The sequence below is a fragment of the Cimex lectularius genome, unplaced genomic scaffold (genome assembly GCF_000648675.2).
Source record: "Cimex lectularius strain Harlan isolate CLEC.00 unplaced genomic scaffold, Clec_2.1 scaffold16, whole genome shotgun sequence".
Lineage (NCBI taxonomy): Eukaryota > Metazoa > Arthropoda > Insecta > Hemiptera > Cimicidae > Cimex > Cimex lectularius.
In genome coordinates, this window is record NW_019392679.1 from 1640460 (window position 1) to 1658757 (window position 18298).

At 36.1% G+C, this 18298-nt stretch overlaps 1 protein-coding gene across 2 annotated transcripts in view; it reads right to left on the reverse strand.

The window, feature by feature from the left end:
- LOC106661399 (mediator of RNA polymerase II transcription subunit 13) overlaps positions 1–18297 on the reverse strand; it is a 37524-nt gene extending 19227 nt beyond the window's left edge. For both annotated transcript variants that reach the window (XM_014384752.2, XM_014384751.2), the window contains exons 1-2: positions 18212–18297; positions 9568–9889 (exon numbers count right to left, since the gene is read on the reverse strand). In XM_014384752.2, coding sequence (XP_014240238.1) covers positions 9568–9889; positions 18212–18280 — 391 coding nt within the window. In that variant the 5' untranslated portion in view covers positions 18281–18297. The remainder of the gene's footprint in view (positions 1–9567; positions 9890–18211) is intronic.
- Between the last annotated feature and the right edge of the window lies 1 nt (position 18298).

The window sequence follows — 18298 nt, forward strand, 5'->3', positions numbered from 1 at the left end:
TGTGGTTCTATGTTTGATCAATCTGAATCAAGAATGGCTAATAAAAATTTAGCCATTTAAACTGATATTTAAAAAAAATGATATAGTCGTTGACAACTGCACAAGCTCAACAATGGTCACTCGTTAACGGAAAACTTCCATAAACGTAGTCCCTTCTTTAAAATTGGATTAAACTTCAATTGCACCAGGTCTTCCAAAAGGACTTAGTTTTTTTCATTTAATATTGTTTGTTTGGGTTTTTGTTATTGATTTGATTGCAATGCGACTTTTCCTAGGCTTAACATTATTCTTTAAACCTAAAAATATGTATTAAAGTTAATTTAGTCTTTAATTAAGAGCAAAAACGCAATATGATTATCGATTAGTCCTAATTCGCTCTATTTTGCTTTATGGGAGTAGAAACTGAAAGCTGTCCGCAAAATATGCACGGTAGATGACCTCTGTCCGGAAGGGTCAATTTTGGTTTTAGAAATTTCGTGGTGACTATGAAACCAAAGATTGATGAGCAATTGTTATTTAACTGAAACTACCTTGCGGACAGCTTCGTAACTCAGTATCACTCGATCAACCGGCTGGAATTTTACCTGAATAAAATGAGGAAACGTAAAAAAAAGGTAGATACCCGCGAAATTTAACCGACGCCAGTTTGTTCGTTTGTCTGTAGCCTTTTCCAAAAACCGGTCCACTTTGGGGCAGAATCATGTGTGGCGAAAAAAAAATCGTCCAGTACAATATTTTCAGGTCATATCAATCGCTTTTCTCCGATCGATTTAGTAAATTTCCTGAGAATGATAAACCGAAAAATTTGTTTACTCATGGCCAGCTATATACTACTATATCCTGTACACCATGGGCTAAACCATAACAGTAAACACTATATAATCTACCAAGGCTGATATAATTTAAAACTTAATATTTTTATTAAACGTATTTATACAATTAGACCAATTCATTTCCTTTGTTAATTTCTGACCTATCCTCATTCCCTCATTCATACTGGAAGCACGGGATCCCTCCATACTTAAACTAAGTATAAATTTACGTTCCATCCACTTCATCTATGCTCTAAATATGCTCATTACTTGATTCAACAACCAGTTCTTCTTATCTGGTCAGTTCAAATATGTCTTTGCTTAAGTAGGGCAGAGATTTATGTGATTTCATTTGTCTGTCTTCTAAACATATAACGAGCTCTTCTCCCATTCCATCGTACAATTTTTCACACCAATTAGATTGCATTTTGAATCCAAGACTAGATTAGTTTTATCTTTCGACTGACTTTCGATTTTGTAAAAAATTTTTTCACAAATCAAAACAAAAGCTTTATAAACAATAATAAATCTTCTTTTGACCAAAAGGTTTTGGTTTTACTAGCAGCCACGTGTACTACGGTGCCTACTAGCACACTAGCGTGCCAACATCGAAATAAGAAAAGGGGGAGTTCACGATCTTACCGAATATTTTCGACTCGACTTAACCAGCGTTAACATGTGAAACACATCGTGAAAACCATAATAAAGAAAAATACTCCTTCAGGATAACGCTCACCTAAAGTACGAGGAAAAATTGAACGGCCATCTGATGTCAAGTCTAGCAAAATAGAGTACTACGCTTAATCACAGGTGCGCCATGGTACGTTAGGAACGAAGTATTGCATAAAGATCTTCTTAAAAGAAGAAATTAAAGAATGCATCTACCCGACCACATATACCACTCAGTATTAGAGCCAACAACAATCCTGCCTTGACGGAATATGCAGCGCGTATAACTAGACCCAAGCGGCAACATCAGACTAATCTCTGATTGAAGAAATTATCCATTGTTACTATTTTTATTAAAATTGTTATAATTCAGATGTTGTTACATGATCTTGTTATTTATGTAAACTAGTTCACTATTTATTTTTGCTAAGGACTGTCGCTGGGCAGCAATTTCAAGTGCCATAGTACCACCATGTCCTTACATACTGATATACGTATACAAGATTAGCAAAACAAAGAGTAATGTATTTGTTAAAAGTTTAAAAAATCCGATAGAAGACCAGCATATCTTCCATATTTTCAACACCTGTCACAGATTACCATCTTTTTGGAGATCTCGATAATAGCTTTACGCAGAAAGATTTTGAATAAGTTTCGTAGCTTTTTTTTTTCGAGAGTTTGCAACAGCAGAGGTCATATCAACCCTCAGAGTGCCGGTGTTTTTGAAAAAAAGCCCATTTGTATGTCAGGTTTGTCAAGGTCAAGTATGTCAGGTTCGAATGCAGGGCCGCTGGATTCGAACCCGAGACCTTTACCTTACAGTGATGAGCGCCGTGTCAACGCGTAAAGCGTTGCGGCCACCGACGCCTCTATGAATAAGTTTCGATTCAAGAATTGACTGATAAAGATATTTTTTTCTTCTCGTTGAGAGGATCATTGAAGCTAATTTCAATGTTTAACATTTTATTTTCTGAACTTTTTTAAAAAATTTATTATTATTTTCCCTACTTCCAAAATTCAAAACACTTTCGGGAGAATATATATATCCTATATATATAATATATCCTTCCTTTCCAAAGGTCGCGATTAACACACACACACCAGTAACGTCAGAGTACCGTGACCGGCATTTTGTTCAACCGGCGGGTTTGAAAATATTCTTTTTGGAAACAACGGCTTTGCTTACTTACGCTCGCCCGGCGTACGCCCGTGGCCGTGCCAACAGTGCTGTCGTCGTCACCGGACCGTGATCGTCTGACTTCTTGTTGACGACATTTTAGTTTTCACGGCCGTACATGATTGACGAAAAACTCATTGACTTGGTACGAAATAATCCCGTGTTGTTTGATCAAGCAAATTCAAAATACAAGGGCTCAGATTTCATGAATAATCTCTGGAGGAAAATAAGAGCAGAAATGAAAACAGATGGTGAGTGAAGTACGCCTATACTTCCTGTGTTTATATTATGAATGAATAAGGTGTAATAAATTTTGAACTACGATTAGAACTTGTTTTAAGGTAGTTGGGTGTTTGACAACCTCAGGAGAGATCCAGCATCATAATTGAAAAAAATCAATGAATATTTCTCGTACACGAAATGCGTGTCGTTGCGTTCCTTCCCAGTACAAGTAAATTTTGTAATGTTCGTCTTTCACTCCTCGTATCCACTTGGGAAGTAATGTAATTATACTTGCGTGAATTGTATTTTTTAACGTATTAAGATGTTTAAGTATTAAGTCTTATGTTATGCAGCAAGCAAAATTTTGCTCCATCGTCCACTAATTCTTTGTAAAGTGTAATAAATTCCCCTCTGTCCCTTTCTTATTCCATGCTTGATGGACCCACTTCCGTTTTCTCGCTTGTGGTACCTCTTCTTCATCTAAAATCAGCGCGTAATCAAACGTTCATCATCTGAAAATATAGTCAATTTTCAAATTTGACTAGTCCACTGCAAGGCACGGATGAAACACTGACCAGTGTGAATAGAGGATGATCACAATGGCCAGGAATAAGGGCCGTCATGGCACTATCACGTCATTGATGTATGTGAATCGACCTTAAGACAGGGTTTTTGGTGTCATTAACGGGTACTGAGACATGGAGAAGAGCTGATGGGTGCTTAAGAAAGACTTGATATAAAAACAGTCCGATGACACTGTTTGCGATAACGACTGCGTCTTGACGCAGGGGAAGGTCGGCCAGCGCTTCTCGGTCACGATTCCTTTTATAAAGGCTAAAGCCAGTGTTTACGTATTGATCGGTAAGGAGAGGTCCAGCCGCCCCAACCCGTCCTCCTCTCCAACCCGACACACTCCCAGCCCCTCCTCCGGTTTAATATTTTACGTCTCTCTCTCCGTCGTCAGCACGGATTCCACAGAGGGTGGAAGTCAGGAGCGCCGACGGATGAGAAAGGAGGGTGGCACGGGCGAAAGAGCGAGGAGAGGCGGACCGCTGGCGGTGACGAAAGAAGAGACGAACTGACGTCACCCGTTTACGATCCTGACGTCAGGGGAAAACGTCACTCGCCACCTGGCCCTCGTCACCCGACCGGCCGACCGCCGACCCCTCTCCGACGACCACATTCCTGTTATCCGGATTATCACGGTCACCGCCAGCGGTTACTCTGCCCGCTGCCGTCCGTTTATTTCATCACTCTTGGAATGGTGCCACCACCAATGACGTTTTTTTTTAAATTTCGCACAAATTCAAAACAAAATACAAATTTCCCTCTAGAAACCCTGGGGGAAAAGGAATTTCCCTCTCAGTTTATGTTTTCCATGCGTGACATCATGTCTGAACGATTTACTGACGTAACCGCACAGTTCTATACTGCAAAATCAAACTACACAGATTTAAACAGACATTTCAAAAAACCAAAAATATTTAAGTTCGAAGCACCAAGTTCCACCCCGTTAACGGACATCGAAAAGTTGCAAAACCTAATAGACTTCTTGCCTATTCTTCTAGACGGTTTACATCACCAGAGTCTATCCATCAACTCGGAAGTCAATTTTTGCACGTTTTCTTTCAATTATTTCCTTTTCCAGCGTTGAAAAAGCTACAGACAAGCAAAATGCTAAACTTTTCCGGCCGCGCAATTATCACCAACATCAGGCTGGCAATCCTGTAGGAAAAATGGAGAAACTGGACAGACACTAAACTATGACTATGTGCTGAACTCAGTTGAACGCCCAGTGACCTGAACTGGATGGATCAGGCAAATTGATATTACAAACTCTAGCGTGTATGGATGAGGGCCCTCTTGGCCTAAAATGTGGGGTATACGAAACGACGGGAATAACTGAGCATGTGGAAAATCTGAGGGTTTTTCTTTTATAACCTAGGCTGCATTTGAACATTCTAATTTCATAAGCCTAGAATCAGGAATGAGTAATACGTACTATCAAGCTGCATTTGAACATTCTAATTTCATAAGCCTAGAATCAGGAATGAGTAATACGTACTATCAAGCTGCATTTGAACATTCTAATTTCATAAGCCTAGAATCAGGAATGACCATTACGTGCTGTCTAATTTTAAAATTAACAATAAAAAAAATAGAATTACCAGATTGTAGGTAATTATCGCCTAAAAGGGAAAAAAATATTTTATTTAATAGTAATTACATAAATATTCACGATAACTCTTAAGCTAACAGATGCACACTCGACAGTAGTGAATATGAATGAAACAAACGCACGAACCCCAGAGATTCATTCCTGTTGTCATGCAGCCAACAATCGGACACGATTCGCCTTTCAAAAATGTCTCAACGATGGTTTAGCGTTGCTTTGATGAAAAACCAGCCCTAAGATTAAATTAATTAAAATCTGGCCTCAGAAGAAAATTTAAATAAAATACATGCGAGGCCATCTCGGAGCTTTTCTGGAATAAATTCACTGCCAAAAGATCAAAGCTTTTTTTTCCTTTTCAAAATAGTTTGTTTTAGCCTTGCCGTTCCTCAATCGATACTCTAAACGGTCCATGGGGAGCTCAACACTACTACCTCAAACGGGTCCTAAATCACCCCCTGATCGAGACTACCCAGTCGTCTAATAACATTCCAGTCATTTCCATAGTCGCATTTATGCCATTTACACACAGCGCGTTTTTATCATAACAGAACGCTTTTATTTTCTCTGTTTCCATTTTGTTTATGGAAGATAGAAACCGCATTCCTACTTTTTGTAGCGGAATGAAAAAAATTCGAATGGACGAATGGAGTAAACCGCATTAAAAATATTGAATGACAGCAAAACAGAGGGTTTTGTCGATTATCCACAAAATATAGTTTTTTTAATTTTTTTTATTTAAACGTCTTCAGTCAACATTCAATACACAGTGGTATTGTGGCTGACCAATATAACATAAATAACTCTTTAAAACTCGATATCGTGAAGCTTTCCTATTATCTGCGAAGTGATGAACCTGGGTCTTTTCCGGTCATTATTGGTATCAGACCGCTGATAATGGCGAAACGCGAAACGAAACGACGGTGTGTTGTTTAGAGGAAATAACCCGCCTTTTAAATCTGATGCGGTTGCACGGAATTACTTTTAAGCCAAAGCCGGCGTATGTGTTCGGCATGCAGAAAAAGGTTCGATAAGTCTCATGTGTGCCGGTCCTAGGTAATGGAGTACTAATCCTCCAACGCTCTGTTGGAATGAAAAGCATTATTCAATATTGGATGAGTGAGCTCTTGGATGACGTTTTGATGCACTCTCGATAGCCCTGGACCCTAACCTCAATCGGGAGGACAGACCAGACCTCAATCGGGAGGACAGACCAGACCTCGGTCTGCCGAAAATATCGGTATAAATGATTTCTCTACGCTTGTCATGACAAATGAAAAGATCAATTCCGAATTATAAGGCTGGTATTTCAGTTTACACATTCTTCGTTATTGCAGAATTTTACATTTCGTACATCTTGCTACTCGGAGTGAAAAATAATCAAGTCGCGCATTGCAACAGGGGATAAGGTAAGGCAGGGGAAAAGATGTTTTATCCCAGGTTTCTTAGATAAAATCTTGTATAATACACGTGCATGCAAATGTAACGAATTCTGCAACAAGCCCAACTCGTTACGATACTTGCACTTCGTGCTGGATGATACACGGTGTAATCGTCTTACTATGGTATTGGACGATTTACGCCGTTGTAGGGGGAAATTTCCCAAAATATGACTGCATTACAAGTGAATACCTTTAATTCACTTAAATAAATTATATCGGTCAAGAAATCCTTTCGGGCATTTTGCAATATATAAAATTAAAATCCCATCACGAGAATTGACCTAAATTTTCTCGCAATTCACACATAACTGGAATTGTCAAAAATTGTTTACAATGTATTAGTTTCAAATTTGACCTAGAAAACGTAGCAAGTGGTGTACAAAATACTACTTTAAAAAAAAAATCCTTTAAGAAAAAATGGAAGAGAATTGGCCTGCTAGATAGCATGATTGTAAGCAAACAAAAAATCATAAAATTTAGTCGGAGACGTAATATACTAATTTCTTAACATGAAAAATAACAATGGAAATTTGCAACATCATAAATATTTTTTGTCAAATATACTTTCAAATTTCAACTAATGAAAAAAATCATCAAACAAAGAGAAGTTTCCGAAGAAGGATTCCTTAGATAAATATATTGAAAGGAGGCCAATTTTCCCATTAGATAAGGTCGAGGTAAGTGACCCATTTTAAACGTGTTAAATTTTAATAACTATCCAATAAGCAATTTCAGTTTTATATTTTTAACATCAATTTTAACCCTGGAAGTAGAATATATATAAAATTAAACATAGAAGAAATTTACTTATCTCCCAGAAGTACCATAATACGACACAGACACCCCTAGGCTTCTTCCATGTCAAAACATTTTTATAATATTGTGTACTTTCATGTCGCATCGTACGCCTCTAGGTCAAACTCTGGCATTTTATCCATTCAGACACGTGTTCTAGATATCACACTTGAGGAGGCAGGTATGGCCGAATTGAGGACAATGCCTGCTCATGATGACAAGAGGGAGGGGTTTAACAGTTTGAATGATTATAAAACAAATAAAACTGAGTAAAACGTAGATATTTTATTTCCCATAGGAATAGGTTTGATAGGTTGAAGAGGGAGAATTTTTAAAGGAGGCTCGTTCAAGCCATTCCCAAAACGTTGTCCAAGCTGTTGCAATGTAAAGGTACATAAAGAGCTTTTTTTATTGTTTTATCCCTTAAATGAAAAGTGACTGTTTTATGTTGGCCAAAAGTCAACCATAAAACAACATACTTTGTTCTTTAACTTAGGGACTTAGGCAATTCAACAGTTGCAGTTTTGTGGACGATCCAACTGTTAGGTCACAGGGGTGAAGCCCATCCTGGAAATGGATCCCGGAGAATAAGTAAATTTTCTTTAAGCGAACATCCCGACTTCACGGGAGGGGGTGAATACAGAAGCAGCGCGGGGTGGAAGAGAAGAAGTGTAGGCTGTCGTTGGCATGGTAACAAGGAGGGTAGGCCCACATCAAACACAATATGGGCCACCTTACTTACAGGCTGCTCGATACAGACAACATCTGGGATATCCGCTCTGCACGAGTCGTCTTCGTCGTCGTCCGATTAAAAAAAAAAAATAAAAAATAATAATACAACCGGTTAAACACTATTTTACTTATTGGTTTACTTGTCTACATTTTGTTTTTCTGCGCTTTATCTCCAACAAAATTTATCTCGTAGATTATGATAATTAATAAAAGTATATAAATAAAAGGATATAGTAAAGAGTGTTAACGAGTTTTTATTTCAGTCGAGTGTAATAAGGTTTTGTGTTTTTCTCACATTGAACAAGTAAATAAAGTTAAGAGGTCACTGATAGTCCCCAACCGTTTGAGTGTTGAAACTCGGGGTAATCTCTTTAACAGAAAAGATAACAGAAATCCCATACCAAAATAGATGGAAACAAATGGTTAAAAAACAAACTAGTGATTTTCCGAATTCATATGCGGAAGTCAGCGTCCATCTGGAGCAACAAGTAGAAATGGATCGGGATTATGGACGTGGCGTGGAAAAAAAAATCTAGGAGGACCAGGTACAGTGCCACTACTGGTGAAGAATGAACATAGGTGGTCATAAGAAGGAGGAGGGGGCTCCTGGGGCCGCGGCGTTGCCAAACAACCTCAACATACTTTGAAAACAGGAAAAATACTACTCTCACATACGACCACTTGCTTTTCGGTCGTTAAGATTTGTGTAACAGGTGATTTGGGAATAAATCTGTCGGCATTCCAGGGTTCTGTAGAATGTGCAAAAAACGTTTTGGAGGCGTTTCTGCGCGATTCCTCGTCGGTAGGTCGTTTGGGTGGGTCTAACACAAAGGGGCGTTTAATAAATAAACAAATTAATTAAGAAAGGTACTTTTCAATCTTCAACTTATAAAATAAAAACAATCAAAATTGAACCATTTTTATTTTAACAAAATGGGGCAAACAATGAGAAATAGCGAATGGTCCAGTACAGGGGGTACCGCCATTTTCAAAAGAAGAAAAAACACTAATAATAAAATAAAGCATAAACTACTGAAAAAAACTAAACAAAATTTTCCTTTTTCCCCTCCTGGTTTTTGTTTGTTTTAATATTTGTTTGCCTTTTTGGCCTACTTAGTGGTCTACTTTATGAAATTCATGATCATGACACAAAACGTGCTTCACTACATGTTGACTTTACTTCCAAACAATCAAAATATTTATTAAAAAATTGTTTTTTATTTAAATTGGGATAAGCTAGTCTGATAAATTCAAAAATGATTTAATTAAGGTTTAATAAAAACATGACCATGATGGCATCAATGCCAAAATGTAGCCTTTCACTATTTCTTGACCAGGCTTCCAAACAATCAAAATATTTATTTTAAAAAATTTGTTTTGATTTATATTGTTACATGTTAGTCTGGACGAATTAAGATGATTTAATTATGGTGTAATAAAAAGAATTGATAATGGTTATGGCAGTGCAGCTTTTCATACAGTAGTCACTGTTTAATACCTAATAAACCATTTTAAAACCTAATAAAATTAAAATAAAGTTCTTACCGGATGACAGGAGCTCGGGTGAGACGAGGGCGGACAAGTCTGGCTCTTCACCGTACCAGAATATCCAAAGCTCTTTGGCCGTGTGGAGTGCCAGTGGTGGATGGTTGGGGGGCGGAGGAGGTGCTGCTATGCCCAGCTGGTCGAACAGGACATCTGACCTTGGGGGTGTCGGCGGTGCGGAGACCCTTCTCCAGACGCAGAGGATGTCTGCAGAAAGGCACCTGACGTAAGAGGCCAGCACCGGGTCCTCCAGGACGTCGTCTCCGCAATCGCCCCATTCCCCCCAGACAACTTTACGCCATTTTATGCCGCATAGGTCGGTCTGAAACAAAACAAATTATTAGCACATTATATATAGACATACTACATTACAATACTATGCAAAACCGCAGCAAGTAGGATCTCTAAATATTCAGGATTTAACGTGCCCATTAACTCTGTAAGTGCCCTGTATATACGTTTTCAACTACCGCAATATAAAAGGATTGGGCATATCACTGTACTCAATTAATGTTCGTTAGGAGATAATGATCAAGAGTTAAGACACGTAAGTTACTTTATTTCACAACCATTTAGAATATTCCCTGTTTTAACTTAACATTCTTTTTGAGGAATGTGGGGTGAGCTTAGTGGTTTCCGGTTCATTTTGTTCGACCTATTCGTGCTGGTTTGGTCTGTTTGACGCGTCCCGCCATCTTCACTGGTGGGTTTGTGTGATTTTTGTTTCTTTACCCGTGTCCATTTAATATTTTCGTCTGGGAAGCTGGAAGGTGTGACGGTGTTATCTTTGATAGATTAAGTCTCTGTTTTGTTTAGTTGTTTGTTATTTCGTTTAGTTGCTCTCGATTTGCATTATCGTGACATTTTTCGTGCAGAGTTTGTTGGGGTTTTCATGGAGTAATTTCAAGCTTGTTTGTATTGCTTTGAGGGTTCCTACTGGTAGTGTGAAATTGAACTGACCCACCAATGTTCAAAAGCCTGAAAAGTGTCTGACAGACCAGAATGATAGGAAACTGCCAACATAAAATCATAGTGACCAATACTCAATGTTTCTCATCCTGATGCACAACACTAGTGGTAGTCGTGTTTATGGCATTATTCGAAAAACTAAGCTAGGTGGTGTGGATTTACAATTTGTTTACGCTCCTTTAAAAAATATTAAAGCCTCTATTTGCTGGCAATTTGTACTGACTAGCTATCAGCCCTCCTAATCAATCGGGTCCCCATTCTCAAAGCTACTCGTGGTTCAGGACATTCTCATTTGATTGATACGTTGAAACCCGCAAATGCTATTTTTAAACGGGTTCCGGGACATCGGGTGATTTTATGGAATGAGAATGCAAACATTTAATTGATGACGTGCAATTATACAACACCCAATACTGATCCAACAGCAGCAAGCATAGACATGCTGATTTAAAAAAAAAAGTTGGTCTTTGTCCCTAACGAAATTATAAGGGACAATTTTCATTCGTTTGAAAATTTATCTTGCAAGGTTTGTGGGAAATGTCAACCAATGTTGAAATTCTTGGATATGATCCCTCCCTCGAAAATAGATAACTAGTTTTCCATCTTACGAGGTTATATTTTTGAAAAAAGCCCATTTGTACGTATGTCGGCTGCTGGATTCGAACCCGGGACCTTACAGAAATGAGCGCCGTGTTAACGCCAAAACCTTGGAGGCTACCGACACCCTGCCTGAGGTACTACTTTGCCGCTGAAAATACGGATTCTTGCCGTAGATGATGGAGGTTGTAGCTATTACAGCATCGGGTTGAAGAAATATCATCCCTAGAAGCTGTTGGCCTTTCAATAAAAAAAACTAGACTATAGTGGTCTTCTTTAAGAATACGACAATGGCCAACATTAAGCAAATCGGGCTGAATTATTCAACCAAATATCTTACTTAAATTATAGGCATTAATTCACAAAGAATACACTGGCACTACTATAAGGAAGTCAGGATTAATGTTGTGCAGAAAGATAGCAAGAAAATTAACCATAAAGGTGAGACCACTCAACACCAAATATAGAGAACATAGGGCTAATCCCTCCCTCTCTACCAAATGATAAAAATACAGAAAAAAAATTAAATAATCTCAACCTCAAACATTTATTTATAACTCACTAGATAGCACGAATAAGGTATTTTAATTTTATACAAGCTTTAAATCCATTCCAGCACCAAAATAGGGTGGGACTTGTGGAACAAAAACCTGGCTAAAGAAAGCACCTGTTGGTGAACCGATCGACCAAGGACGCAAGAAGGTTCGTCAAGTACTCATAGCCCATGTGCGTAAAGACCGATATCTTTCAAGCCTGTGTTCATGCAATTATGTAATCAATGTACTAAATCAAAACAATCAATGTAATCAATCAAAACAGAGGATACAAAACGAAGCGACTATCGAAGCTCTGATCAAAATAATTACAACAAAGAATTAAACAAATTGGCTAAATAAATTGCACGATGCGTCGAAGGAAACAGGAAGAGGCTCAGAATATTAACAGGTTTCTAACGGGGCTGGCTCAATGGGCCTCTGAGAAAGATCTCCATTAACCAACACGGTGTGTGTAGATTCTGTAAAGAGGAGGAAACCCCGACACACTTGTTGACGAGTGAAGTGATACTCAGCAGGGGAAAGTGTTTCGGCACCTACAACACGACCGTAGCAACTGGGTCAACTAAACGAATTCCTCGACGAATCAGGTACCTGTGGTACTACTAAATAACATGGAATACGTTAGCTCATCAATTTTCCCAGGCGGAATCCCAGGCTTTGGATTACCCTGTTGTTCCGGTTCGACAAAAAGGCAGCTTGACCTGTTGATATTCCTGACAAACACATGTTCATCCCCCCTCAGAGATCATAAGGAATGTCTTTCTATTTGTTATACATATCACCAAAGAGTATACATTGTACCTATATATATTAAGTCATAAAGACATATTGTAGTAGTACAATTAAATCAAAGTACAAATTTATGAAGAAAGACACGTGTCCATTAATTTTATCAAAGGAAATAATAGAAAACAAAGTGAATTTGAAGGTTGGAAATTCTTAGGTTCAATGTGAATGGAGTCGATCCTTTCGTTTAATACCCACCTCGTAAAAAGGAAACCGATCATAATATAAAAATTAATTGGGTATAAAAATAAAATAACAGTATAACCAATGCAATGAAACCCTGGAATTGTTCATTATGTAAAAAATGCTATGATAATATGTTACATGTAAGACTTATGACGCAAAGTTCATTCACCAATGTTTAAATAACCTGTTAATGAATATGTTCAAAGTTGGTTTTGTCAAATCATTTGACATTCCACTCTTTGATACTTAATAAGCTTTGTTGCAATGTTGCTACGTTGAAAGCATATTTTTAAAAAGCATCCTAACTTAAAGTTCCAGCGTAAATAAAAATATGACGAAAATGAGTAAGAAATGACAATAAAACGAAACAGTTTATTGCAAAAATTCATTAAATGTGTTAGACCTTGATTTCTATTATGTTTTCTATAACGACAACGTTTCATTATTGTAAATCAAATTCTTGCACGAAGATATTTTCCATTATGAACAATAAATTTCATTTAAATTAAAATTATGTCGTATCATTAAATATAATGAAAAGATGTAATATACTAAAGAGAATATGATTTTACATCCTAGGAGAAATTATATGTTTTTTTATATTTAATGAGGTCTTATTAATGGTTTTTCCCTAGTTTTATCAATCCAGCTCTCTCCTTATGTCTGTCCCTCTCTCACACCCATTCACTCGCTCTCTAACTTATGATCAATCAATTTACCACTCTCTCTGTCTTTCTCTCTATGTGACCCTCTCGTCCAATTTTCATTTCTTTCACCCTCTCTTCATTCGCCTGCCTTTAATATCCACTAATACATCTATATAATATACAAATCTATATAATATGTAGTATGCTTCTCACTTTTTTTTTTATTTTTTTAACATCCCATGGATCCTGTTGCAAAACAGTTTAAAGTCCAATTCAATTTATCAACTTAGAAAAGAACTTAAGCTTGAAACATAGGTCAAGTAAATTTGATTGTTAATCATCATTACGAGCTGATGTACAAGTTTAAAAAAAAAATGTATAAGAAAAAGTAGTAAAATGGGACTAGTTGAATCATCAAATTGACGTAGGTCCTTTTTGAAATTTTTTATGTAAATTATCTAAACTCTTTTCAAACACAGGTATTTGTTATACATCTGTTTAAATAGTACAATTAACAGAGACAGAATAGCTAGACGGTTAAATAAACACAATGCCTAGATTGACTATTTCTTTGTCATAAAATTTTAGGTGTGCGAGGAGGGCTCGAAACAAAAATTAATGAGAATAAAATTTGCTAAACTTGTCATGTCCCACTTCCACTGTTTTTACACAATATTGTGACTAACCATTAGATATTTAAGAAATTGGTCAAAACGACTCAATCCCTCTACAGCGCACTTTGTGACAAGCACACAAAACAAAGTTTTTGAATGATTTGCTAACTATCTGAAGATAAATAATTTGGGTTTTCAAAAATAGAAAAAATCTCCCTCTACAAGCTCCAAAACCAGAACAAAAGAAAATCAATTAGAACAGAGAGATTTTGGATTGTGAATACATTATGGCCCCCTCATTATCTACAAACTATTTCAACTAATTGATTGGGTTTGTCAGAAATTGAAAAGAAAAAAACTTCCTGAGCGTTGTACTTCATGACAATCTTCCAAAACATAGGAAAAGAAAATTAATGAAAATAAGAGATTTTGGATTGTGAAGCACATTATCAGCACTCATTTCTTACCAACTATTTCTACTAATTGATTGGATTTGTCAGAAATTGAAAAGAAAAAAACTTCCTGCGCGCTGTACTTCATGACAAGCTTCCAAAACATAGGAAAAGAAAATTAATGAAAGTAAGAGATTTTGGATTGTGAAGCACATTATCAGAACTCATTTTTTACAAACTATTTCTACTAATTGATTAGATTTGTCAGAAACTGAAAAGAAAAAAACTTCCTGCGCTTTGTACTTCATGACAAGCTTCCAAAAATAGGAAAAGAAAATTAATGTAAATAAGAGATTTTGGATTGTGAAGTACATTATCAGCCCTCTGTTTTTTTATTACAAGTTATTTCTACTAAATGATTCTATTATTCGTAAATTGAAAAAATTCTTCCTCTGAGGTGTACTTCCTGACAAGAACCCAAACCAGGAAAAGAAAACAAAACACATTATTTTATACCTAAAAAAAAAAGCGAAATGTTTAATCTAACCAACACTATTTAAATTAAGTTCTATAAAGAGATGAGTAGGAATAAATGAAGGTTCGATGACATTGTCATCAACCGGACGGGAAGTGTGAGTGACCGCGAGTCTTCATCCCTCATCACGATGAAGGTATCACCGTCTTAACGGCAGTGCCTCGTTAAATTAACCTTGACTGGAGAAAGAAACGATAAAAATCGTTCGAAAGTCGACCTAGTCGAAGACTGGGTTTGTTTTATTTGCATTCAAGTGCCCCGAGGTACGATTTTTTTTTAAAGTCGTGTTTAGGCTCGTAACTAGATGATACAGGATAAATAAGCAGGAGCGAGGGCACTTGGATCGTTTTCGAGCCAGGGGCACTGTCCGGTGTATGGTTTTACAAATGGAAATCTTTCCATACGCAAGACGTTGCACTTTCGAATTTTTACGTTTGCACAGGGGAACAGAATCATCTCGGAGTATAAATTGATAAGTTGTAAGAGAGTTGTAGAAAAATAAACAAAAAGGCTAGAATCAAATTAATTTTTATAAACTTCTTTCAAACTTCAATACTTCTCTAATGATTTATTACAGTCAATTACAAATATAAATTATTAAATCAAACTGTACGCCATTAATTGCAATTATTTCAGATCTCGTCATTATCAACATAGCATAACCGTAAGATTTTAACTGGTTCAAAAAAATTTGAAATGTGATTGAAAGTTGGTAGAAAAAAAAAACTATCAAAATAAATTTAAAAACGACATCTTGATGTGTTGATCAAAACACAAGTAAAATTATAATTTATTAAATGAAACTGTACACCACTAATTCCAATCATTTGAGATCAGCCATTATCAGCACAACCGGAAGGTTTTTTTTTTTTTTTTTAACTGGTTCAATAAACACTTTGTAATGAACCTGAAGGCTGGTAGAAAACAAAAACAGTCAAAAGAAATAAATTTTGATAAACGATGCACATCTGAATTGATTTGTAAAAACACAAGTAAAATTATAATTTATTAAATCAAACCGACATTAATGGCAATCGTCTGAGATCAGCCATTATCAGCATAACCGCAAGGTTTTAACTGGTCAATTTTTTCTTCTGTTTTCTAAATGAGACTAAAGAACGATAGAAAACAAAAACAGTCCAAATAAATTAATTTTTAAAGACTATACAACTTGATTGATTTTCATAAAACAAGGAATTAAATCACATCAAAAACGGCACGCCATGAACTGAGATTATCTGAGATCTGCTATTATCAGCATTACCGTAAGGGTTTAACTTGTAAAAAAATGAATTTGAAGGCTGGTAGAATAGTCAAAATAAATATTTTTTTAAACGATACATCTAGAAAGATTTATCAATACAGGTGCAATTATAATTTATTAAATCAAACCGTACGACATTAATGGCAATCATATGAGATGTGCCATTATCAGCATAACCGTAAAAAAATACGTTTTGAAATGAGTCTGAAGGCTGGTAGAATAGTCAAAATAAATAAATTTTGATAAACAGACACCTGTATTGATTTATAAAAAACAAGTGAAATTATAATTTACTAAATCAAACCGTGCGACATTATGGCAATCATCTGCGATCTGTCAGTATCAGCATAGCAGTAATGTTTTAACTGGTCTAATTTTATTTTTTGAAATGAGACTAAAGGATGATAGAAAACAAAAATAAATTAATTTATAAAGACGATACAACTCGATTGATTTATCACAACACAGGGATAATTTGTTAAATCAAACCGTACGCCATTAATTGCAATTATCTGCGATCTGCCATTATCAGCATAACCGTAAGGGTTTAACTGGTTAACAAATCCTTTGAAATGAGACTTGAGTATGGAATAAAATCGACAGAAATCTTACTGTAAACATTTGTGTCGGTTATTTTTATCTTTGGTCACGTTTTATAGTGTGACCGGACCTTTCTGTAATTATTACTTATTACAATTGGATCAGATCGTTTTAAAATTTAGAGAGGGAGAAAATTAATCGAGCAGATCATGCCGCGATAATTCTGCTAATAGTTTGAGAAATATTTTTCAAAAATCCAAATGAAAACTTTCAATAAAAAAGAGAAAATTGTTTATTTCTCTTAAGGGCCAATTGGGAGAAAACGGAAAAACAAATTCGTACTCGTTAAAAACAAGAGGGAAACTCTTATGTCAAGGAATGTACCTGAATGTTTCTTTCAATTGTGCTGTTTCAAGTCAATGACCTGTTTCATAAGGGACAGAAAGAAACCGTTGATGAACGTTTTTACTATCCTTTCCAAGCCGAGAAAACGGTACAACTGAAAACGTTCCCAAAATTGGATTTGGATTTTTTTTTAATTTGTGCCATTCATTGAGAAAACGAGGCCCACTTTTCGCGAAAACAAAAAGTGGAAAAGCGATACGGTTCTGAGTTTTAACTCAATTAAACGTATCCTTTTAAAAAAAACAAAAAACAATCTATTAACTTTTCTCGAGGTAATCGATAGTTTTCATAAAAAAATTAAAATCAAAACCTTCCAAAAAAAAATCACTAGAGAATCTGTTTTTAAAAATTAATAAAGGAGAAACGTAACGAGTACAAAACTAGAGTGAACATAACTGTAAATCTAATGGTAAAAGTCGAGAAAGTTCCTTTGAGACTAGCACAGAAAAATACGCCGTTGGATATAATTTTTGGCAATTTTTAATATTTTTTTTTGTCCGTTTTTGCATTAAAAAAACCAACAACACTGTATTGTAACTTGTTTTTTAGCTTTTTGAATTTACTTGAAATGAAAATGTCAGTCCTGTGGAAGTCACTTTCATTCTGGCGTAATAATATTCACTCGAATAACAGGCGAAAATAAAATAAAAAAAACTTTTGTCGTCCGTTATCTGATTTCGGAAAAAAAATGAAAGAGAGAGAGAGAAGCAAGAGAGAAAAATGTGTTAAGGTTTTGGAAGAGAAGTTGTGTTTCAAGGCTATAGAAATGACAATTCCTATTTTGCGGTTAAACCATGTACAAATGGATGAAATTAAAGAAAAAACCCGATAAATAAAAAAGCCTCTGGTGAAATAAAGAATATATAAAAAGAGTAAATGTGACGATTTTGATTTTTAGAAGGTAAAATAACGATAAATACGCATGCCATGACACAACGCCTAGTTTATATAAACAGTCCCCTTGCGTTCGGTTTTGGTTATTTTCATAAAAACAGTCTTCGGGCTTGTTGTCCCTCGACTTTTCATATCGTTCGAACCGTGGCATACTGTTTTATATCCATAAAAGGCTCTTATGTTGTTTATTATGCGGTGGTATGCGATCCGAATGGTATTACAAAACTAGGCTATCCTACAAAAGCTAACTTGGCTTACCAGAGCGAAGAAATTCGTGTGGCAATCCTCCAAGCTGGCACCGTTGGTCTGGTTATTTGGATTCGTCATGCTTTATCCATCTTAAAG